Raw genomic sequence first — 24,086 nt, forward strand, 5'->3', positions numbered from 1 at the left:
ACTGTCCACAAGGTTGAGGAGAGTGTTTATAGGAATTTTTGACCATTCTTCCAAAAGCGCATTGGTGAGGTCACACACTGATGTTGGTCGAGAAGGCCTGGCTCTCAGTCTCCGCTCTAATTCATCCCAAAGGTGTTCTATCGGGTTCAGGTCAGGACTCTGTGCAGGCCAGTCAAGTTCATCCACACCAGACTCTGTCATCCATGTCTTTATGGACCTTGCTTTGTGCACTGGTGCACAGTCATGTTGGAAGAGGAAGGGGCCCGCTCCAAACTGTTCCCACAAGGTTGGGAGCATGGAATTGTCCAAAATGTTTTGGTATCCTGAAGCATTCAAAGTTCCTTTCACTGGAACTAAGGGGCCAAGCCCAGCTCCTGAAAAACAACCCCACACCATAATTCCTCCTCCACCAAATTTCACAGTCGGCACAATGCAGTCTGAAATGTACCGTTCTCCTGGCAACCTCCAAACCCAGACTCGTCCATCAGATTGCCAGATGGAAAAGCGTGATTCATCACTCCAGAGAACGCGTCTCCACTGCTCTAGAGGCCAGTGGCGGCGTGCTTTACACCATTGCATCCGACGCTTTGCATTGCACTTGGTGATGTGTGGCTTGGCTGCAGCTGCTCGGCCATGGAAACCCATTCCATGAAGCTCTCCGCGTACTGTACTTGGGCTAATCTGAAGGTCACATGAAGTTTGTAGCTCTGTAGCAATTGACTGTGCAGAAAGTCGGCGACCTCTTTGCACTATGCGCTTCAGCATCCGCTGACCCCTCTCCGTCACTTTACGTGGCCTACCACTTCGTGGCTGAGTTGCTGTTGTTCCCAAACGCTTCCATTTTGTTATAATAGAGCTGACAGTTGACTGTGGAATATTTAGGAGCGAGGAAATTTCACGACTGGATTTGTTGCACAGGTGGCATCCTATGACAGTTCCACGCTGGAATTCACTGAGCTCCTGAGAGCGGCCCATTCTTTCACAAATGTCTTGTTTCACAGTCTGCATGCCTGAGTGCTTGAGTTTATACACCTGTGGCCAGGCCAAGTGATTAGGACACCTGATTCTGATCATTTGAATGGGTGAGCGAATACTTTTGGTAATATAGTGTAAGTGTGTGTACCACGTACCAAGGCTCAGTCCTGATCGCAGCGTCCTGTGTTCAAATCTGACCTCAGGCTCTTTGCTGCATGTCAACCCCTCTGTCTCCCCTGCCTTTCCTGTCTCTCTCTACTGTGACTGTCAAATAAAGCAGAGATGCCAAAAGTAATCTTAATTTAAAAAAAAAAAAAAAAAGTATTGGCTATTTACCAAATTGTTATTTTAAACATCGGTATCAGTATTGTCCCACTGTTCCTCAGGTGCATTCCTATTGTCTACTCCGTTGCTTCTCCTTTGGCAAGGTTGAGTGTTGACTATTGGACAAAACTCATAAATTTCTCCACTTCATGCCAGGATCTTTAATGATTTAGCCTGGTTTGACTCATCTGATGACAATGATTTCTTTTGTTTAATCTTAAAGTTCAGAATATGTAAAACTTTGTTTTCAAAGACAACTGGATTTCTCCTGAGCTGTTACATTAAGATAAGGAAGTGGAGGGGGATTTCAATGTTTTTTTTCTTTTTTCTTCTTGTTTAGTAGCACACTGACCTCTGCTGATTCCTTCTGTGACTTGATTTAACCTGTCTTTGGTCTCTCTCTGTCACCTTCAGGCATTGGCGTTCCCATCATGCTGGCCTACGTGTATGGCGTGGTGCCCATCTCGTTGTGCCGTAGTGGGGGCTGTGGCGTCTCCGCTGGGAATGGCAAAGGGGTTCGCATCGAGTTTGACGATGAAAATGACATGAACATTGGCAGCGGGGCGGCTGCAACCGGTAAGCATCAGCGGCCACACATCATCACTCCAAACCATCCACCCACGCTGACATCTGAAAATAACCTTCTGTGTTTATGTCCAACTCAGCAAGAAACACTGTTTACTTTTTGCTGACAACTACACTACTGACTCCCAAATGAAATCTCATGTTGATTTAATGGCAGATGTCAAATGTTCTCCCACTATTATGTGAAAAATTTGTCCTATTTCCGGTCATCCTATGAAGCCAGGAGACCAGTACTTACTTGAAAAACATACTTTCCTGTCCTGGACTTTCTAGTTTATGGTGTGTGTATCTAAGTGAGGAAGGCTAAAGGCCAGTTTAGACCAAAGATTAATGACGAGACGAGTTGAAACTCACAGCTACTTGTAAAAGAATGTCAACATGTCTGGTCTGTAAAATTCTGAAATCTGCCAGCTTACACCAGTGAGACTAGATAAGACAGTGTACTGATTCCCTCACAAGGATAGCATCTTTACTCTGTGTTTCTGTGAGCTCATTGTAGCTGGATAGTTTGTAGCATAGCTCCATGCTACTTTCACAAGAACAGGGCGTCAGAATATCATCTATAATATTTCACCAGCATGATTTTTACTGTCAGCTCAGGAAAATGGACGCTCTCTTCCTTGGTGTTCCCTGTGGATAAAATGATTTTTTCCTTCATCTTGAAAGCATGAATTTCTTGCAAGGTTACACCATGAATGCTCTTATCATAAGAAATTCACAAGAGCTATATTCTGCAGTCCTGTGAAAGCAACTTAATTATATGACATCCAGACACTCTGTCTCTATCACCATCGGTGTAATCAAAGCTGTATCATAGTAAATGCTAAATTAAATATCTAAGATCTATCAGGATAATAGGCAGAGAGATCAGTAACTACCAAGACAGCATTTCACCATAACAGCATAACACTATGCTTTTTGACAACATGTGAGATCCAGCCTGTACATATGGACAGGCTGGATACAGACTCTGTAACACTATGACATGCTAAGAGCAGCCACCTGCAACTTGACAAACTTAATCACAGCAACATCATCATCCTGCTTGAGTCCACCTCATACGAGGTAGTTTATACAGCTACAACTTTTCTCTGCAACATTCTAAGTTTCAACATTCTTGTTTCATCTTGGTCTTCCTCATAGTGGTGATCAGTCAGTGTTTTTTGCCCTTTCAGATTTTTTTTCATGATTACATTTTTTTCTGTAGACACTACGTCAGTGGCAGACACCAGGAACAACCCCAGTATTGGTGAGGGCAGCGTGGGGGGGCTGACAGGCAGCCTGAGTGCCAGCGGCAGCCACATGGACCGCCTCGGAGCCATCAGGGACAACCTGAGTGAGACCGCCTCCACCATGGCCCTGGCTGGAGCCAGCATCACTGGCAGCCTCTCTGGCAGCGCCATGGTCAACTACCTTAACAGGTACAGGGCCAGCAAACAGTATCATCAATTATTTTTTTTTATTCTTTCAGAATTATACGTTTTTTGAATCCACCATTTTTATTTGTTTCCACTTCTCCTGCCATTTCCCTTTATTAATTTCTCTGTTTTTTGCATTGTCTTAATCTCATTTGTACATGTTGTCAGGCTGGAGGTGCAGGCAGATGTGCAGAAGGAGCGCTGCAGCCTGAGTGGTGAGTCTGGCACGGTCAGTCTAGGGACAATCAGCGACAACGCTAGCACCAAAGCAATGGCTGGATCCATTCTTAACGCCTACATGCCCCTTGACAGGTAAACGCCACATACATTTGTGCTGCTACATCCAGCAGTTTTATGTGAATCAAACTTGTATCCATATAAAGATAGAGATTATAAAAGGACTAGTTCTGCTACTCAGATCTCATTGGTTGACTTACATAGGATACGTGTCACTGTCTGTGTTCCAGAGATGGGAACAGCATGGAAGTGCAAGTGGACATCGAGTCCAAACCTGGCAAGCTGCGGCACCACAGCGGCAGCAGCAGCATGGATGACGGTGGCCATGCTGGCCGCTGTGGCTGGACCTGCTCCTCCACCGGCTGCACCTTGTCGGAGGGCAAAGGAGCCTCTGCCAAGTGGGCCAAAGAGCCCTCCTGCTCCTCCTCCTCTGGCTCAGTGGGCAAGAAGAGCAAAGGCAAGCTGCGCAAGAAAGGCGGAGGCGGCACCAAGATCAACGAGACACGGGAGGATATGGACGCTCAGCTGCTGGAGCAGCGAAGCACCAACTCCTCGGAGTTTGATTCTCCTTCTCTGAGCGGCAGCCTGCCATCGGTGGCTGATTCCCACTCCAGCCACTTCTCTGAGTTCAGCTGCTCTGACTTGGAGAGCATGAAGACGTCTTGTAGCCACGGCTCTGGTGGAGGCGAGTACCACACACGTTTTGCCACCGTCAGCCCCCTGCCCGAGGTGGAGAACGACCGCCTGGAGACCTGCCCCGCGTCGTCCTCAGCCCAAGGGGCCGTGATCACCCCTCACTCACCCACCTCCACCACCTCCTCCCTGGGCCACGGTGCAGAGCTCTCCCCTCTCTGCTTCATCACGGAGGAAAATGTCAACCTGGTGTGCCCTGCTGAGTTAGACTCTCACAGCAACACTGGAGAGCTGCTAAAAGAAGCCAACAACAATCACCACCACCGCCACCAACCACAACATCCAGCCCAAACCCAGCAGCAGCCCAAGAACTCCTGTATACAGACTGAAATCTAATACCTTAAGTGCTGCACACAGACTCCATGTTTTTAGTTAACCTCTTTCCTCCACTGAACTAACCACCATAGGTTACAAGGTTTAAACTGCATCTTCTGTTATTCCCTTCTAAAGGGGCATGATAATTGTGGGATTAATTTCCTTCATTTAAAAGAGGAACCTTTGGAAAATAAAGATCTGTGTCCATTGACTGTCAGGAGGTTTTTTTGGAAATGATGAGAGGTTTTCAAAGAGCAGCAATCTTGTGAGACATGATAGGATTGTGAATGCTGGTGTTTCTTCCTGTGACCCTCAGACTGCTATTCCCATTGTTCAAACACCTTGATAGTTCACTTGCCACTTCTGATGTAAGGCAACCCATTGATTTGGTTGCTGTCGTTACAATATGTGTAGGTTAACAAAATAAAACCACTGTGCCGGTTTTGCCAATATTTGATTTTGGCTCTTCGATGCGGATGCAACACCATGCAGGATTTTTAACAGCTTTCCAAAAACAATGAACTCAAACAGGGACCAGGCAATATGATTCACCGTTTTCTCTTGTTTCCAAATTGAATTCTTAGATGAATATTTTTGTTCTCCTGTATTTATTAGATTTTTTTGTTTTTGGTTGGAACATTTGAAATGAACCTTCTAGTGTAGAAACGAGACTTGGGCTTAACTTCCTAAATGTATTTTAGCACTAAAATCTCCTTTATTGTCTGACTTGTAATGCAACTGAGATTCTCTTTTAGAGCCTGAGTCCCATTTTGGAGATGACAGCTCACTCTGCTGCAACTTGGTAACATCTGAGTCAAGAAGTGTGGCAGAAATCACCTGAACAACACTGAATATGCTTTCCTTGTCAGTGCTAAGATGCTTTAGGAAATCCCAGGCCTGGTGTTGTTCTGTGGACGGCTTGTAAGAGGCGCGGAGTATCTGAGCAGAAATGTCTGATTCCTGGGTTGGTTGCTGCTCTCTGGTAGAGATTAGAGAAAGGTCTCTGGAAGGCCACAGTTTATTAAGTCGACGTTGTGCTGAAAGTCATTTCGATAATATTAAACAATGGGTTGGTCAGTTCTGTGAAATTGTAAAATGTCCTGTCCCAAGGTGATTTATTCAGGCTGATGGTTTCGCCTCACTGAGTAAGAGAGAACTTTGATATCTTTGTTAACTCATGGTGCCTTCAAGAAGCTGTTTTTTTTTTTGTTTTTTTTTTTCATCTTGGTTTCTCTCCACCGTGTCTTCAAGACTTAAAACAAGAGATACATGATAGATTTCAGAATGTCTGTCTATGTAGGACGGGGTGTTAGGGTATCACATACAGTACATAACTGTGGTAGACATGGTTAATGAAGACTTTTCAATTGCCTACCAAAGACAGCACTCAGGCTCTTGGTAAATCTTACTCCTTATACCTTTGATGTCTGTTTTTTCACCTGTAGACACAGTATGGTGCATCCTTTTTACACCATAGGGATGAATGAAGACAAGACCCAGGAATATACACACATACAGACTGCTGTTTTGTACATGCTTTACAAATGCTACGCAAATAACTGAGGCCGCTGAATGGCCCGAGGCACCTGCACTGTTAACTGTTATTTCTTCTAACATTAATGTACTGCAATGCACAACGTTAACGGGATACATCCATTTGTTTGTCATGGGCTCCCAGCCCTGTTGATTTGTCCTGTGATTCCTGTTTGTGTTGCCAATCGGTGCTGCTGAGCAGACCTGAAGTCAAGTTCTGTTTCAAATACTCGCTTATTTTTGAGTGTTTGCTTTGAGCCTTTGTTGAGTGCAGAGACCACTGATCTGGCTCAGCTGAACCTCTAAGGTAAAAGCATTGTGAATGGTATTTTGACCCAGGTCTGTTACTGGTTTTTAGGATAAGGCTACATGCTGCAGTCCTCTTCACATTACATACTACATTGTTTGGTTGATTCCCACTTCCTGGTTCTGTTTCTCTCATTCTTCACCACAACTCCCATTTCTTGATCCTAATTTGAACACTAGTGCCAGATATAATTTGTAATTTGTGCAGAATGGCATAAGGTATTTGTATATTTGTTTGCTAATTTGCTTTACAATATGCGTGTAAATGCATATCTGAAAAATTAAAAAAACAATCTATATATGAACTGTTTTTGTTGTCCTCATTAGTCTCACGGTCTTGAGAAATTAAAGTTTTCATTATTTGGTCTTTATTCAACTCATTATCCATAACATATTTACATATTTATTTATTTATAGCATAGAGAAATACACCTTTACAAAGTATTTTTGAGTTTATTGATAAATAAACCTTTGTGACTCTTTAAAACAACATTTTAGTAAATCTCTACTGAAATAGAGTGTGGAGAAACTGTAGAACATGCAGGTAGTGCCTCTTGGCTCCCAGCTTGTCTCCCTGAACTGAACACAATACATTCATTTAGAATTGATTAGATGTAAAAAATAGATCTATGGTTTGGATTCAGAGAGCCTCCAGTTGTAAGTTTGGATAGCAGCTATTCAACAGTAAACCAAAACTATTCATTCATATGAATTCCTGACTTGATGACACGCTGTTAAGACATTTGTGAGCATGGACACCAGTTTGAAATCTGCAATGCTGCTTTGCCTGAATCCAAACCATGTTAAATTTTTAATGACAGCTATTGAACAAATGTGTTCTCCCTTGAGGAGCAGCTTGAGCCTGTCTATGCTCACCAAAGACAAAACAGTCACCCCCTGACCAGAAATCCAAGGCACACATCTCATACAGATGCTGCTTCTCTCCAGTGTGCTGGGCTGCATGTCCAACTGCAATGAGCTAAACATTAATGTGCATATGAGCAATAACTGGCAGCCTTACATTTGGTAAGCAAATACAGGAATGACATCATGCCATACCTTTACGAAGATTTGCTAGCTGGTCTTACAGAGTGAATTTACATTAGAGCAGAGTTTTTTTTTCCTAGTGTAACCCAAAATCTGATCAGCGCATTGCTTTACATGCATTACATGAAAAACAAAATCAAATCCGAGTTAAAAAAAAATCTGTCTTTCTCCCACTACAACACTGTCAGTAGATAGTTCCAACAGTTCAACAGGTACTGACATCATACTGTACAGACGCCATGCTTCTTTTACAAAAGGCTTACTCTTTCTTACAAACAGGCAATGGACACTTATAACCGTTGCTGTAACTATATGGTTTTCTCCTTCAGCAAGGAATGTCTTAATTATAGTTATTAGCTCAGTAGCAAATGCCATTATTTACTGCTTTCCTATGTAATATTCCACATGCAACCGAATATCATTTCCAAGAGCTCTTCCGACCAAGCAGCTTTACCTGTAGTCGTGCTTATTGCATGACTGATATGAAAGCCTCGACAAGGTTCAAAGACCACTGCTGTCAGTTCTGTGGACTTGAGTCTATCCTGAGCAGATGGGAGCAGCCTGTAGGGAAACATTTGGTGGTGGCCTTACGCAATGTGGACATTGGACCCTACACTCAAAACATTAACTGTTGCAGGGCCTACATTGCAAATGGTTAGTGGTGGTACAAAAGTATGTCTGAATAGCAAAATGCTTTGGAGAGAAAAATGTATTCCTTATGTGATTGGTGAAATATACAGTGATCAGAAAAAAATAGAGACAAGTAGAATGAATGTGGTCCATAGTATTGCTCTGGGGACCAGGGCACACTCTGCAGCTTCCTGCCCTTATGAGCTGAGGACTTGTGCCGTGTTTTGCATAGATCTGAGGTGTCGTCGTGGTAACTCAAGTGGGAGGGAGCAGAGGGGAGCGGGAGGGTCAGATGTATTTGTTTGCCAGATTCTGGACATCATTCTTAGTGAACTGAGTGCTCTCCACTGCAGACAGATGCTCAAACAGCTGAGTCATGTGGCGACGCTCGTCCTTCTCCAGCAGCATCAGCACAACCTGCAGAGACAGGACAGCCACGTCAGGAGCGTCCATTTTACTAAATCCTGTGAGCTGTGGTACACTCTCTGTCTCTGTCTAATATCATTTACAACAAAAAAAGTTACAGACCCACTTAACCCTCTCAACCCTCTCAAACCTAAGCAGATTCACTTTTCTTAACTTTAGTAAACTTAACTTCAAGATACTTCAAGAAACAATTACTGGAAATCAGCCAAATCATAGTAAAAAAAAATTAAAAAAATAAAAGGGTTAAATAAAACTTTTCAAAACAAAGGCCCACCCACAAACTCCTGGGTTTCAGAGTTAAATCAATTCAGTTTCACATAGTTAGTTCTTGAACGGGATGAGAAATCTGTTCCTGCAAACAACTCCCTCTCTTACCGAGAACCTGTCGGTAGTGTGCAGGTGGTTGAGGTGCTGGTACACCAGGTTGGGGTCTTTTTCCAGGAGGTGGGAGTCCAGTGTCTGCATAATGAAGCTGACAGTGTGTCCGTCCAGCTGGGTGCTCAGGAACTGGGGCAGCGTCTCCGGGGCAGTGGAGGCCAACAAGTCAGCGCAGGCTGCCATGTTCCCCCTGCAGCGAGCCGCGTTCAGAGCCTGGCCGAACTCGTAGGCGTTGGCTGGCTGCAGGTTGATGGTGATGTCCTCTCCTGTGCTGTTGCTCTCCGTGGTGGAAACAGCTGCTGTCTCTTCATCACCTTCAACCTGAGGAAGATGATGTTTGTAAGACAGTAAAAATGGACCCCTGGAGACAGAATAATAGAGGAAGCAGCGCTAACAGGTGGAACTAGCCTTTTTTGTATCAAATCAACAAGCTAAGGAGTGTGCTAACACTTTGCTCATTTCATCTTTTATGGCTATTTCTTTCAACATGGTAGAGCCTTTTCACTTCAGTTGTTTTGAGGCAGGTAACAAAGGTGTTACTAATGACATTAATTAAGGCTCTGTTCCATTTCAGCGCAGCAGAGCCTTTCCAGTGAGTCAGCATGAGCAACACCAGGACAATGGCTCTGTTAGACTTTAATGGAACAGAACCTAAATTAATGTCATTAATATTCTGTGTCACAATGACTACTGTGAAAAAGATGTTCTTTGCACATAATTCAAAATTTCCTCTCATCTGACACTTAGTCAATTAATTGTCTTTCCCTGTATTCTTGTGAACATTTCAGATCATGACTGGCCCGGGCTTTACTGCATCATTGTGGTGACAAGTTGTGCTCATGTAAAATTAGCACAGTCTGATCAAGCAGCTTTAGACAACATCTGTGACGAGCCCACAGTGAAAGACATTCCTTCTGTTGCTCATGGTCTGTCTTAGCTGGAAGAAAAATAGAATGCTTTCTTCAGAAAGTGCACAGCCCCCACACTGGCCTATATCCATCTACATCAGTGACCAGTTTGAGTCCTGGACAAGATACCTCTGACCTCCCTGTAGTATTTCTCGTCCTTGAAGAGGAATACTACAGTGAGGTCAGAGGTCAGGCTCAGCTACACTAGTCAGTGGAGTGACTGGGACTCCTAGATATTGAACAAGACAGAGGCGGGGTCTTTAATTTGGTGAAAATACAGGATGCGCACAGGTGCTTGTGCACAAGGTATTTTGTGGAAGTGGATTGGTTATCAATGTTTTGCTGTTATTACACTAATTTGGGACAAACTCCTGATACAACTGAAGAGTCAAGACTTGGATTGCACTGCTAAGTAAGTTGTTCAATAAGTTGGAGAATTTGAAATGGACCTTTCCATATTTTTTGCTGCTCTTTATTGAAGTTCACTGCATTCTTCCAGAAATGGCTACAGTTTTCAGAACTGTTGATCTCTGTGAGGCATGTCATTCAAACATCTTTCATCTGATATTCAAGTCTAAGCGTGCATTTGCCTTTTTTATGAATTAAAAAACAATCTTAGTTGAAAAGAAAATCTGACTTTCCATGCTGATTCCAGCTTTGAAAATCTTAAGAACAGATGAAAAATCCATCACAACACAACCTGTCCCACTGAAAACCTGCCATGTGCTGATGGGTGCTGGTGTTGCTACCTCAGTGATCGGGACGGTCTTCCTGGGTTTGGTGGTTGAGGCAGCGTCGGCCAGGCTCTGTTTGAGCAGCACAGTGACCTCCTCCAACTCCCGCTCAGCCTCCTGCACGCTGGGATCCTGCTGCAGCACCTCCTGCAGGTCAGTGCTGCACGCCAGGTAGTCCTGAGGGGGGCGAGACAAAAGAAACTTCATACGTTCACAAACAGAACATCACAAACTTGAAAATGATTAGAAATTGGATTTCCAGGGAGGATGGCAAATTTTAAGCAATTTTCATCTCGTCCACTCAGCCCTCTCTGCTTGTGGCCAGCTCCCCTCACCTTTAGGCCTTTATTGGCCATGGCTCGTCTGTAGAAGGCCTTCTTATTGGTTGGCTCCAGTTTCAGTGCTGCGTCACAGTCTTGTTTGGCCTCAGCAAACCTCTCCAGTTTCACGTAGCACAGAGCTCTGTGGACACACACACACACACACACACACACACACACACACACACACACACACTTCACCTAAGATATCTATTTAATGATTCTGTTTGTCACCTAATTTCATTTGGTGCATTATTGAAAGGATGATCACTTTGTAATTAATAGACTGTGATTTGGACAGTCATAAAACCTGGAAAATGGAAGAAAGCATTGAAATTGTAATCTTCACCAAATAACGCGTACATATATAAAATGTGTATAAATGAGGTGTCATAATAATAATAATAAGTCCAGTATTATAGAATGAACGCATTCTATACTGTACAGGAGACACGGCACGGAGGAGATTGATTGACAATGGTCTACAGTCCCTTAGCCAATCAGGACGCAGAACACAATGCGCTGTAAAAAAAAAAAAAAAAAAAAAAAAAAAAAAAAAAAAGCATGCAAAATTGCACTAAAAAAAATCAGCGAAACTGCGAGGCCGCGAAAGGTGAACCGCGTTATAGCGAGGGACAACTGTACATCTTATTTATGTACTTGCTCCACATAAACAGTTTCATTCTCTTTTTTTCTTGATGAATTCATTGTGAGCTCTGTTCTATGTGTCGACGGCAGGTGCGTGGCTGTAGGATGTGTGTTTACTCTGCACTGGTGCGGCTGTGCATACAAAGTCTTTCAGGAGTAACACAGCACATATACAGTATATGTGCATATACACACACATGCACATACACAATGGGAGCAAATCATTGATGTTGACAGTACAATGTGCGATGTTTCCTCTGCAACATGGTCAACAATTCATTGACTGTGAGAGAGAGACTGAGAAAGAATGAAGTCAGACCGGCCTTCTGTGTACAATGTGTGTGCTGCATGTCTCTCTAGATGGAAGACGATAACAACACTGGCTATAATGAGTCCTGTCAAAAGGAGAAAATGCCACTGTATATAAAGCTCGCAGCTGTTTCCTGAACCTTGGCCATTCTCTTCCACTTCACCAACAATGCATGCTAATTCGGTATCGCTGATGGTCTGCCTGATGTCACAGATATGAGCTACAAGGCAGCTTGAGCGTAAGCTGATGAATGGAGTTATTTTCATCGGGGAGTGTTTCACCTATTTTGAAAAATTTGATATTATTTCACTTACTTAGCTGTTACTTAAGACAGTAGTGGTGCTATCTTCCTCTCATTGTTACTGAGTGCTGGATACTGGCTGGATGCTTCAAATGCTAACTGTTAGCCTCCTGCCATTGAGGTGGACTTCCCCCCAGCTAACATTGTTAAAGATGACCACCTTAATCAACTCAAAGTGGTCAACAAGGTTTTAGTTTGATGATGTGGAGAAGAATGTTTACAGCCTGTAATGACATAAAGTTTTTTGACCGTTTAAAAAAAAAAAAAAAAAAAAAAAAAATACACAGTGGCAGTTGACATTTGGAGCATCCAGCCAGGATCCAGTGCTCAGTAACGATGAGAGGAACATAACACCATTACTGTCCTACATAACACCTAAGGGTTAGGGACATAATATCAAATATTACAAAATGGGTGCACTATCCCTTTAATGAGTTATGAAACGTGACAGGTGATCGAGAGGGTATGAAATGCAGATGCCTTAAGGCCATTTCAAATCCACAGGCCACCAAGCCAGTGATGAATGATCTTTCATTTAAGACACAGCAAAAAGGTTTGAAATTACCCAGTTGAAAATGAATCCACAAACTAAAAAAAGAGTTACCGAGGTGCACAGTTCCCTTTCAGTGAGGACTGGACAGAAGTGAAAGTAACCACATCCTTGATGGTTTCTGTTTCATGTTGAGGTGTGACAGGGCCCCTAACCTGTTGGTGTATATAGCACATTCTTCAGGCTTCAGCTTAAGGCATTCACTGTACTTTCCCACAGCTTCCTGGTACTGGCTCTTCTTCACATAGTCATTCCCTTCTTGCTTCAAAGATGTGAAAAGAACCTCTGTTCTCCTTGCTGGAAGACAAAAAAACAAACAAACAAGCAAAATAAATCAATAAATAAATAGCTAAAATAAAAAAAAAACAAAAAACAAAAAACAAAAAAACAAAGAATGAAAGAGCTGAGTGGTAAATACTTATTTGGTTAGCCTCACTGCCACAGTTAAAACCCTTTTGAACACAAATGTAACAAATCTGCATTAACACACACAATGAAATTTGATTAGTCTGCCTTTTCTTTCTTTGTGAAAAACAAGAGTATGTGCCAACTATGTGTGTTATGAAGCCAGAGGCTTTCAACCCCTCAAATTAATGCAAGGTTAGCTGGACATGAGGCATGAAAGTCAAGTCAGCGATCAGTCACTGTGTGGATTGAGGGCTAATCAATCTGCTCAATAGTGTCTTCTGAGGAAAAAAAAAAAACAGTGCCAGCAGCTCAGTTCTTCCATCAGAGTTTAAAAATAGCAGCTGCAGTGCGGCCTTGGGGCTGGTGAAACTGCATGGTCAGGGAACAGCAGTGACAAGTCCACTCTTATTAAGATTAGGCCTTTAGCATCTCCCTCCCATCTCAGGGGATGAGTGACGGAGCGCTAAGGACAGAGCGAGAAAGACACCGTGTCTGTGTGCAAGTAATTAAAATGGAAGCAATTATAATAGCACCACCTCAGAGTCAATGAAGCTTGAAGGTTATTTCAGTGGCTCGATGATGACGAGTGATGTATATTAAGTATAAATGTAAAAACTTCATTAATTCATCCAGATGAACTCTCTGAAGGTTGAGATGCATATGTTAAAGTTGATGCATTTTGATACTGGACTATTCTTAATATTTTCCCTCCTATAATGTTTTCATTGTATTTCTTTTTTATTGGTGAATAAAAAAGTGATGGAGGGCAGATGACCTCAAAGGGGGTGACATCTGATGCAACCAAAACCAGTATTAAACTACTGACTTCATCTGAACTCCTATTACAGCTTAAGCCACATCACATCTTATTTCTAACTTTAGTGTGACTTCAGTAATGATAGTTACAATAAACAGTGAGTGCAGGACTATAACAATGTAGCGTGGTCTAAGAGAATCTATTATTACAGTCCATTAAGAGAATCTATCATGGTTTAATAAACTACTTGGCAGTACGTCGCCTTTTTCCTAGGATGCTGTGTTGATGATGAAATTTGAACTTCTGCATGAGATTTAGGTGTGTATGTTGCTCTTCTTCACTACAATAATCTTCTTCTGTTTCTGTTTCTTCTTCAGCAGCACCATTCCTGCTGTCGGAAAAGTAAAACACATGACTTCCTGTGTGGCAAATGTTTTATCCTGAAAAGCCTACCAGACACTGAATGTAAAAGCTTTCATGAACTTTCTGTAGGTGGAATCACTGTTTGTTATATCGAAAGGTGCTAAAGACTGGTCAAACTAACATTTATTAATATGCCGATATTTTGGATTACAGCTTTTAACACACACCTGCATCTCTGGCAGCCTTCTCTGCCTGGGCCTGGAGGACTTCGGCGCTTGGCGGCTCCTCTCGGCGGTGCTGCTGAGCGGACAGAGGCACCAGGGGAATCTCTGGAAGCTTCTCTCTCCATTCTGGACCATCTTGCTCGATTAGAAGCTTGGTTATCCTGGAGGAGGACATCATATGAGGACACACATGCAAAAAGAATATACACAGGCACTGACCCACACACAGATACATCTCTGTGTGGGTCAGTGTCATATATACATATATAAAATTAAGGCTGTACTTTTTTTTTTACTAGGGTTTTGCATGTATTTTTGCAGTGTTGTTCAGTTTAGTAGATATATTCAGAACTGTAACGAGGCCCTTCAGTTATTTTCCTCTTATACTCCTGAAGACACGACACCCAGGTGAATTTCCTTATTACGTAAGAGAGAGAGAACACTCTGAGAGTCTGAGAGCCATAATGAGCTTCTAGCTGGAGCTGCTTGTCAACACAAGTTAAATCTGTAAACCACTAATTAGACTTTGGCTGTACGTTTGTCCTCTTTTTTTCTCCTAATTCTAGTCTTCAGATTAATTTATTATGCTCCTTTGGATGCTCCAGACAAGCATTCAGATTATAACAGTGATAAAATGAACATTATGTGGGGTAAAACAAAGGTTGGAAAATCACATGGTAACAAAACACCATACATCATTAATCTGACAATAAAACCTGCAGACAGAAAAGGACTGTCTGAGAGCTGACTTCAGATGACTGCTTGATTGACAACATTATTAATTCCCATGGCGGAAACTTGTTAGGCCACCTCACAACAAATGAAAGCAAAATCATAGATGACAACGTAAGTACATTAAAAAAAAAAAAAAAATCACATTCAGAAGTGTGACATGTTAAAAACAAAGTAATGCAGCTCCTACAGCATATCATTAAAATGATTAGCAGCTTCTGGTATAAAAGGCCCTTTCATTCGTTCTGGAGAACATCTTGGGAAAACTGATCTATTGCTAGGAATGCGTCAAAGGCCACTAAGGAAACCATAGAGTGGCTGGTAGAATAGTCTGCAACTTTGACAAAGCTGCAGACAGAGTGAATGAAATCGAGTGGTTACGTCGCTAAACTGTCATTCTAAAACTGTGAAAAAAACAGCACAACAGCATTTTGATCATGATGGAGCTGAGCACTGTTTTCATGAGTTGACAGTGCAAAAATATGGATTTGAAAGGGGAAACTCTTTCAGGCGGCTCTTCTTCTCTGTGCTTTCCACTCTCTACCCTCTGTGGCCTCTCAGCTGAAGGACGGTGAGGTGAGAGGTGAAGGCTAATACCTGTTGACGCTGTCGTGTGCTGCCTGCACGCTGATGTCTATCTGCAGGACAGTCTTGTAATCCACGTAGGCCTTGCGGTAGCGCTCCAGGGACTCATAAGCCAAGGCGCGGCGCAGGAGGGGCTTGAGGGAGAACGGCTGCAGCTCCAGGGCTCTGGTTGGTATTAATAGATGTGATGAGACAGGAGGAAAGGATCAAGCCTGCTGCCTCTGCTATATACACTGCTGTCTGAGAATACTGGCTGCGTGGTGCTGTGTGAGCGGGAGTCATTGTGTGTGATAGATTTCAAAGATTGGGTGTGTGTTTGTGTCCATATGTATGTGTATTTGTGTTGTGCTTTGGGAGAAACACACAACTTGTACATGCCTGTTTGAATAAACCCGAATGTCCCACACCCAAAACATCTCACTCAGGAGGTTCCATCATGTTTTATGAAGTTTTATCAAGGTTTAATAGGTGTGTGTGTGTCTTGTGATGAAAAACAAGTAAGGCTTTGTTGCCTCTAAAACTGCTTCCAAAAAGATTAATTCAAATCCTTTACAACACACCCTCAGGCAAATCCTAACCATAAAATGTTTGGGAGCAAAAGTTGTAAAACATGGTGGTGAGCTATTTCAATAAACCCTTACAAAAACCAAGCATGCTTTTTTTCTCCATGCTAGTTCACATAAATCAGGTCTAATGTGACATGTATTCTCTAACAACAAATCATCCTGCTTAAAAGACAAGATCTAGGCAAATTGTTGTGGTTCCCTCTCAAGACTCTACAGTCTACCCTTTAATGATGTCTACATCCTGAAACCCACATCAGCATATATACTATTAAGTCCAATGCTGAGGAATGTTAAAACACAAAGCTCTCTAGATAGAAGTTAGCCATGCACAAGTACCTAGTCAAAGGAAAAACACACCTGAAAACCAGGGTCACACCCACAGCTAACATTCCTCCGCCCTCCACTTACACACACACACACACACACACACACACACACACACACACACACACACACACACACACAAGTTATGAGGCTGATATAAAGAATTAAAGGATTTGGTTTATTGCTTGTGTTGCCAAACAGTCTAAGGGTTCTACTTCAAGATTTATTGTTGTGTACAATGCCATAAAGTTTCAAGAGCAATTGATTGTGGCTAGTTGGCTTACTGAGAGTACTGCTGATAGTCTCACCTTGTGCAGTCCTGTATGCAGTCTTGGCTGTTGCCATCTTTCAGGTAACAAGCCGCTCTGTTAGAATACAGAATACATAGATCCTCTGGACTATGAATCCCTGCACAAGAAAAGAGACAAACACCATAGATTAGAAGCACAACTCAGAAATTCTGTGGTCTGCCAATCCCTCCTGGCAAAAGTGCAACAGGCTTTGAAGAACGTCTTGGCATGCTGAAGCAGGTCTTCAAAAAAAAAAAAAAAAAAAAAAACTCTCGTGTTATGAATCATTTATAGTTTTCTGAAGGTAAAATGGCTGAATATGGCTATTGGATGACCTGACATTGAGGGCATGGGGGAAGTGAAACATGGCAGTGGTGTCACAGAAGGACATGGGGAAATCTTTGGTATGCATCACCAATGTGAGTGTGACCCTCACAAACACCTGGTGGTAAAAAAAAAGAAAAAAAAAGAAAAAGAAAACATCAGGTTTTTTCCTGAACTTCAGACTCGTATACATCTGTGTTCTTACATAACACCCTCTCCTTAGAAATACTGCACTAGCACTGCACACACACACACACACACACACACACACACACAAACAACACACCGCTCTCCCTCTTTAAAAGTTTCACACTACTTTTACAGTAACATATCATTACACTGGTGCTGAAATATGTTTTCTTCTTCCTTGACAAATGGTTAATGTGGAATGTAGGTGAGGATCAAGGAAAACTTTGTCAAACCATTTTATTCATTCTAACTACACACAGCTTCTTCCCAACAGGCCTTTTGCACATTTTCACATGAAATATCTGGGTAAACATAAAAATGACATTAATGAAGACTGTTCCATTTAGCTTTTCCAGGTAGCCAGTGTGCACAATACTAGACCTACATGGAACAAAACCTTCACTAATGTTATTAGCAACACCTGTTTTTACCTGCTATGTCATGTCAAAATGGCTGCTGTGTAAAAGGTCTATTCTCTCGCCCTCCCTAACTCAGCTTTTCATTACCAATATCATTGACGCGTGCAAGACAGATAGACCTAGATATGACACATAAAGCAATTGGCCTCAGCTACAGTAAGTAGGGCCAGCTTAGCATGGCACCTCATCAGGTCAAATTAGATTATGGGTGATGACACAGTGTGGTAGTGCATGATGGTGGCGTCCAATATTTCAGCAGCTGCTCACATTCAGTCAGAACACAGTTTATAGTGGTGCAAACAGAAGGCCTGGACCAGGGGATCCACATGGACGTGATGCACACCCTAACACGAGTCTCCATTGTTAGTGATCAAATTGGAGACCCTGGAAATTAAGTATACTTGGTTAAAGTGATGGTTTGCAATGTGTAGTCAGTCAGTATAAATTTGCATCACATAGCAGGAATCATTTGTGGAGACAACTGTCCTCCTGCAGGCGTAGGCTACATATAGCCAGAGTCATAGAGAAAACACACTTCTCTGATGATGAATACAAAAAACAGAATTGGAAAAGACTGATAAAACAGTTTGGTAGTCAGCGCTATAGTGAGTCAGTTGGAAATACCAGATTTCCCACACTACACTAGCATGTGATAAAGCGGCTTAAAATAGCTAAAAGGGTTCATAGTGTACCGAAATCTCTGCTCAAGACCGTAGTCTATCTGAATTACATGAAGGCCTCGGTGCATCAGTCAGATGATGGACAGAGGATAATATCCAGTCACTTACACACACACTAGGGGAGCACAATGGGCAATGAGTGCATGTTGACAAGCATGCAGTATACAGATACTGGACGGAGAGAAAGAGACAGAGTTGGTGGTGGGTGAGCCTGAGCGCCCCCTCCCACACACACACACACACACACACACATACACACACACACACACTTTCTCTTTCAGATTTACAGCTGCAGTCTCACAGATTCAATTTCACAGTGAGTGGGCAGAAGTCATGTGACCTGGAAAGACCTGAGCTGAGAGGCTTAGCTCGGTGCTGAGGCTAAAACAGAAACACTGTCCATACACACCACAACAGTCACACTGTAACGCATCACTCTGTCCCCTTAGGTACAGAGGTATTACAATAAATATATCCATGAACCTCTGTGTCTTAACACCTTGATAGCTCTTTTTTGAGACTTTATTACCACTGTGTTACACTGATGTCAACTGCAGGCTAGCGAGGAAATTTTGTTGTTTTATGATTTCTGTTGTTCTGTGCTATAATAAAGCAACAAAAATAAAAAGGACACACAGCTATTATAACTGCAAGGTCATAACATTTGATTCATAATGACATTGCCCTGTTGAAGGAAATGGTGTCATAGATGTTTATGTTGAAACACTGTTAAACAAATTCATTCAAATGTTCATAAGCGACATGAGATGGCGTTTGTTTGCTGTCACAGTATAACACAGTTTAAGCCATACTGATGTCAGCATATGAAACAGTGGCACGTGTTAACTTCTCTACACATCACATCCACTGAACTGTCATATAAAGCAGAACTATTAAAAACAGCACCAACCATGAGGACACTTCAACTTTACCTGAATCTGTGAAGCCGGTAATGGCTTGAGAGTACTTCTCCAGCGCATCGGCAAACTGTCCATTTTTAAAGAACAGGTTCCCCTCATTCTTTAGCCGGGCCAGAGGTGGGGGCAGGGCTCCACAAGGGGCATCAAGGTTGACAGTCCCTCCTGCATTTCCTCCAGCTGGAGCTCCTTTGCCGCTGCTGTTTTGATCAGCCTTGAGTGACGCTGTCGAGCCTCTCTTGCCCGTTCCGTTGACTACTTTACTTGGAGACTCCTGGGATACTTTGTATTTGTCTGAGTTGCCTCTGCTCTTCCAGTGTCCATGATGAGAGTGGTTGGAATCACTGTGCGGGCCCCCTTCCCCTCTACCATGGGACTTTTTCTGTGCGTTTCCCATGTCTCCCCTTTCAGCAGGAGCAGCCGCGCTCTCCTCCCCTCCCACAGGCTGGCTAGGTTCAACCGGACGAACTGCTAGAGAGAGGGAGGGAGGGAGAGGAAGAGAGAGAGAGAGAGAGAGAGAGAGAGAGAGAGAGAGAGAGAGAGAGGGAGAAGAGGGGTGGAGACACACCCACAGGATGCAGTCAGTAGTTACATCACAGTGGGGGGAGGGTTGAACACACACACAACACATGAAAGGGGGAGTTCCAGGAAGCAGTCACTCTCAACCATGAATTACAAAGGCACTGAGTGGGGGTGGGGTGAACACCACATAAGCACATACACACACTATGAAATGTCACATCACAGACAGTAAGGGGATTTCCTCTCTCAGTAGCATGTGAGACAGTGGAGTTTCTGGTAAAAATGACTTCCCAATAAGCTGAAGCTGTGTCACATATACCATGAGCAATGAATGATTTTACTAGTGGATTAGAGGGCAAATCCTCTGCCAGGCTCTTACAATGGGGACTTTAATAATCCAAAGTGCAAACAGATAGGCATTTACTGCTGGGCTGTAAAAACACAGAATACAAAAAACATATATTTTACCTTGAGTGTCAAGCAATTTATTACACATGGGACTGGTAAATGCAATGATTTCTTAGTAAGGGAAGCAAGCGCATTTAAATCATTTTAGCAACCAGGCAGCTACAGATTTACTGTACTAAGCTCTTTCTTTAGTTGGCAGTCTTGTCTGGGATCAGTGGCAACAATGTCCAAGCTAATAGTATGGGCCTGCTTATCCAATGCACTGCTTTGGTGAGACAATCATTTTCTGGTTTATCGTATTAGAACCCTAAAAATACTACTTAAAACATACACATCTTACAGAATACATTATACAAACATACATGTTCACTGAGTGATCAAAGTAAATAATTTCCTCTAGAAACATCATATAATCTAAACTGCCCTCATTGTGTTTGTAATATATTAGAGGAAAATAGCTTGAAGTTAAACTGATTTCCTGTTCCCTGGATGCTTGGTTCATTTAGCACTAAATTCTACGAGGAAAAATGTAAATCAAGGACATACATATTGACTGTTGAGGGGTTCAAACCAACTCACCAGTCTGTTCTATCATCTCATCTTCATCATTGTTGTCCTCTTCTTCCTCTACTTCTTGGATGAGGATTTTCTTGCCTTTGTTTTCCTGCTCTGGTTGGCCTTTTGATATCTTCTTATCAATTTCAGTCAGAAGATTCTAAAACACAAATTCAAACAATGTTTTTTTCAAAAGCCTGTTATCCACCATAAACTGAAATTCCATTCATTTGTTTTTTGAGAAAATGGCAGCGGCCTCCTCCAGGTATTTGTCAGCAGTGATAGTGCAAGACAGAAGGAAACCAAGCCACTGGCCGTTACACACAAATGTAAGTCAATAATGGTGATATTCTTGCTCATATTACAATTATCCACAGGTTCCAGACTGAGCTAAACTGGCTTGTGTGTGATTTTGAGGGAAACAGTTTTCCTCATTGACTTGCACTACAATTGCTGGCAAAGGTTGAGAAGACAACAGCAACAGTGTCCTGTAAAATGACCAGTGAAACAGGAAAACAAATCCTGAATGCAAACTCTTATTGAAACAGCTACATGACTCTCCAGCTGATGAAAACTACATACTCACATCTAAAGCAGCTGGGATCTGTTATCTGTTCTTCATCTCAGAAAACAAAAACAGCTGACCCCTACTGGGCAAACAGGCCACTGCACTAACAGAGCAGAATAATCTTCACAGCTCAGTTTGAGGTTGGATCACCTACAGCAGCTGCAGCATTCTGTGGCTCTTCATGAAGCACAATCTTCAGGTCTTCAGCAGCCATTTGGAAGTTGCCCATGTGCATTTGGATGGTGGCCCGGCGTAGCAGTGCTGCAGATGAGAAATAAACATTAACTGTGCATATGATACTACTGTACTAGAAAGATTGTATTGATAGTATGTTTTAACTTTATCAGCAAGCCACTGACTAGGAAAGCACCTTTTATGTTGTCTGGCTCCAGCTCCAGCACCCTCTGGCAGTCTCTCATGGCATTGTGCCAGTGCTTGAGCTTGATCTCTGCCTGGGCTCTGTTGTTGTATGCAGCCACAGTTGGTATAATGGATATGCTCCTGTAATGGAAGGCCAGACATAGAAGGTGTCTCTTTACGATAAGATTAATGGCCAAATGCTTTCACTACGGGTCAGAGGTACAATAAAGTAGAATTAAATCGAACCTCAATGTGCATCCTTAATGAAACTCAGAGGTTGCGATCATTAAGTGCCAGGCAAGAAGACATAATCCCCATCAGAGAAATAAAATGATTAAGTGAGCTCTAAGTTAAAAGGCTCTGACCTGGAGTAGTATACAACTGCCTCCTCATAATCATTTGCTCTGAAAGCCTCGTTGCCTTTGTTCTTTTCACGCTGAGACAGGAGGAGCTTCTCCTGGTGGGTCAGTGCTGGGTGTATTGTAAAATAGACCACACATTTCACACACACACACACACACACACACACACACGTCATGAAGCTTAATGTTTTATGTAGACTGCTAAAAAAAACTTGATGACAACAACATAAGTATAACATATGTCACACAGAAAACATTACTTGATGCATTCACTTTGGTTTTAATGTTGGGGTAGTCAGATTTTATTCTGACAGGTGAATCTTGCTTGGCATCATTCCCATCAATTCTTTCACATTCTTTGTCCACGTCAAACCTGAAAACAGAGTGGCAATGCATTTAGAAGGAAGGAGATGCCATAATTCCATAATTTCTGGAGCTGAACAACGTTGACTATTCAATCACTGTGCATGCTCATAGTTAAAGATGCCTGGATTTTTTTTTCTTTCTTTTTTTTTTTTTTTTTTTTTACAAACTGGGTGATTTGAGAAAATGTTTACATTCATTGCCTGTGGCTACTATAAAAAAAAAAAAAAAAAAAAAAAAAAAAATATATATATATATATATATATATATATATATATATATGTTACTTTTGAATCTAATATGCATGAAGAAACAAAGATGACTCACTTGTCCCATTCTCGGTAATCGCGTGGTACAGTGCTCTTTGAACAATTCTTCTTTTCTTTTGTAACTGCGCTCTGTGATTAAATTAGACTTCATTTGAGAATCTTCTTCATGTAGACAGTCTAAGAAGTTTACAGTCAGAAATATAGTCTTACCTGACTGAGTGGGACACAGCAATTTAAGCCTCGAACAGCTGGCATATTTTCAGCTTTCATGTCATTAAACATTGAGTGTTGTTTCAGTGATGTTTCAGTGTCTTTGGTTTCTTCTTGCCATGTCTATAAAAACCAACCAACAAACAGAAGAATGGAACAATAAATGATCTAGTGTTATGGATAGATTATTGGAGAAAAACACCTAGACAGAAAAAGGGAAAGAGACTCAGTAGCATTTATGAGAGAAACATTTCACCACAGAGTATGGCCTACCTTAAGATCACCAATGATTTGGTTCCACTCATCTGTAGAGAGGCTGGCTGCTGTGGCCACGGGGTTCTCCTTCCTGAGCGCTCGGCTCCCAGGGTCCAGTCTCTCCAGGTGACTCTCACAGAACTGGATCAGATCAGGGTATATACCCTCTTCTCCAGACCTTTGACAGAAATAACATTATTTGACAATGAAACAGTGGTTGAACAAATTACTTTCCAAATTACTTGTATCCTAACCCATATTTTCAGTCACTTTTATCAGGCAGCTTTGGGTGCAATTTAAGCCTTATATCATTGTTAACATGTGATATGAATGCCATTTCCAATAATGCCAAAAGAATCCCCCCTGCTGACAGTGATTATGGTCTGAATAAGTGAATAGCTGACAAAAAGACAACACCAGCTAAATCCTGAGCAGAGTATGAGACTTTTTACCTCAGCACTCTTAAAATCTTCTCCAGGTATTTCACATCTTGGCATTTTCCAATGTAGCCATAGTCCAGATGCTCCACAGGGACCTTCCCTCGACCATCAGCCGTGGCTGAGTTTACAAGTGAGGAAACTGCTTCTGCATTCATGGCTGGGACGAAAGAACCTATACATTTTGTAATTTTGGATTATAAATTAGTTAGTTATGAGGACAAAAGAGAGAAATATGAATAGCTGGCTGTGAGAGTTGGCTAGCTGATGTAACGATAACTGGCTGTGTATCTGACAACAAGTTTGGTGAAAGCTCAGTCAGACCGTCTCATGTGCTCTGAGGATCTATATAAACTAATCT

The 24,086-nt window shown here is 42.2% G+C and overlaps 2 protein-coding genes across 2 annotated transcripts in view; one reads left to right on the forward strand and one right to left on the reverse strand.

Annotated features, from left to right (window-relative positions):
• LOC115373319 (E3 ubiquitin-protein ligase RNF19A) overlaps window positions 1-6,691 on the forward strand; it is a 44,524-nt gene extending 37,833 nt beyond the window's left edge. Inside the window, exons 7-10 of the mRNA XM_030071642.1 lie at window positions 1,714-1,875; window positions 3,092-3,305; window positions 3,471-3,614; window positions 3,770-6,691. Of these exons, the coding sequence (XP_029927502.1) occupies window positions 1,714-1,875; window positions 3,092-3,305; window positions 3,471-3,614; window positions 3,770-4,568 (1,319 nt within the window). The 3' untranslated portion in view covers window positions 4,569-6,691. The remainder of the gene's footprint in view (window positions 1-1,713; window positions 1,876-3,091; window positions 3,306-3,470; window positions 3,615-3,769) is intronic.
• A 40-nt stretch (window positions 6,692-6,731) lies between these two features.
• spag1b (sperm associated antigen 1b) lies at window positions 6,732-23,898 on the reverse strand. The gene is made up of 18 exons (XM_030071643.1): window positions 23,741-23,898; window positions 23,307-23,466; window positions 23,034-23,156; window positions 22,882-22,952; window positions 22,452-22,564; window positions 22,195-22,300; window positions 21,840-21,970; window positions 21,624-21,730; window positions 20,926-21,061; window positions 19,432-19,884; window positions 16,906-17,005; window positions 15,720-15,872; window positions 14,394-14,551; window positions 12,794-12,935; window positions 10,845-10,971; window positions 10,525-10,686; window positions 8,865-9,188; window positions 6,732-8,480 (listed from the first exon to the last, which is right to left on the reverse strand). The coding sequence occupies exons 1-18, from the start codon at window positions 23,881-23,883 to the stop codon at window positions 8,352-8,354; spliced, it is 2,838 nt and encodes a 945-aa protein (XP_029927503.1). The 5' UTR covers window positions 23,884-23,898; the 3' UTR covers window positions 6,732-8,351.
• Between the last annotated feature and the right edge of the window lie 188 nt (window positions 23,899-24,086).

Source organism: Myripristis murdjan, chromosome 16 (genome assembly GCF_902150065.1).
Source record: "Myripristis murdjan chromosome 16, fMyrMur1.1, whole genome shotgun sequence".
Taxonomy (NCBI): Eukaryota; Metazoa; Chordata; class Actinopteri; order Holocentriformes; family Holocentridae; genus Myripristis; species Myripristis murdjan.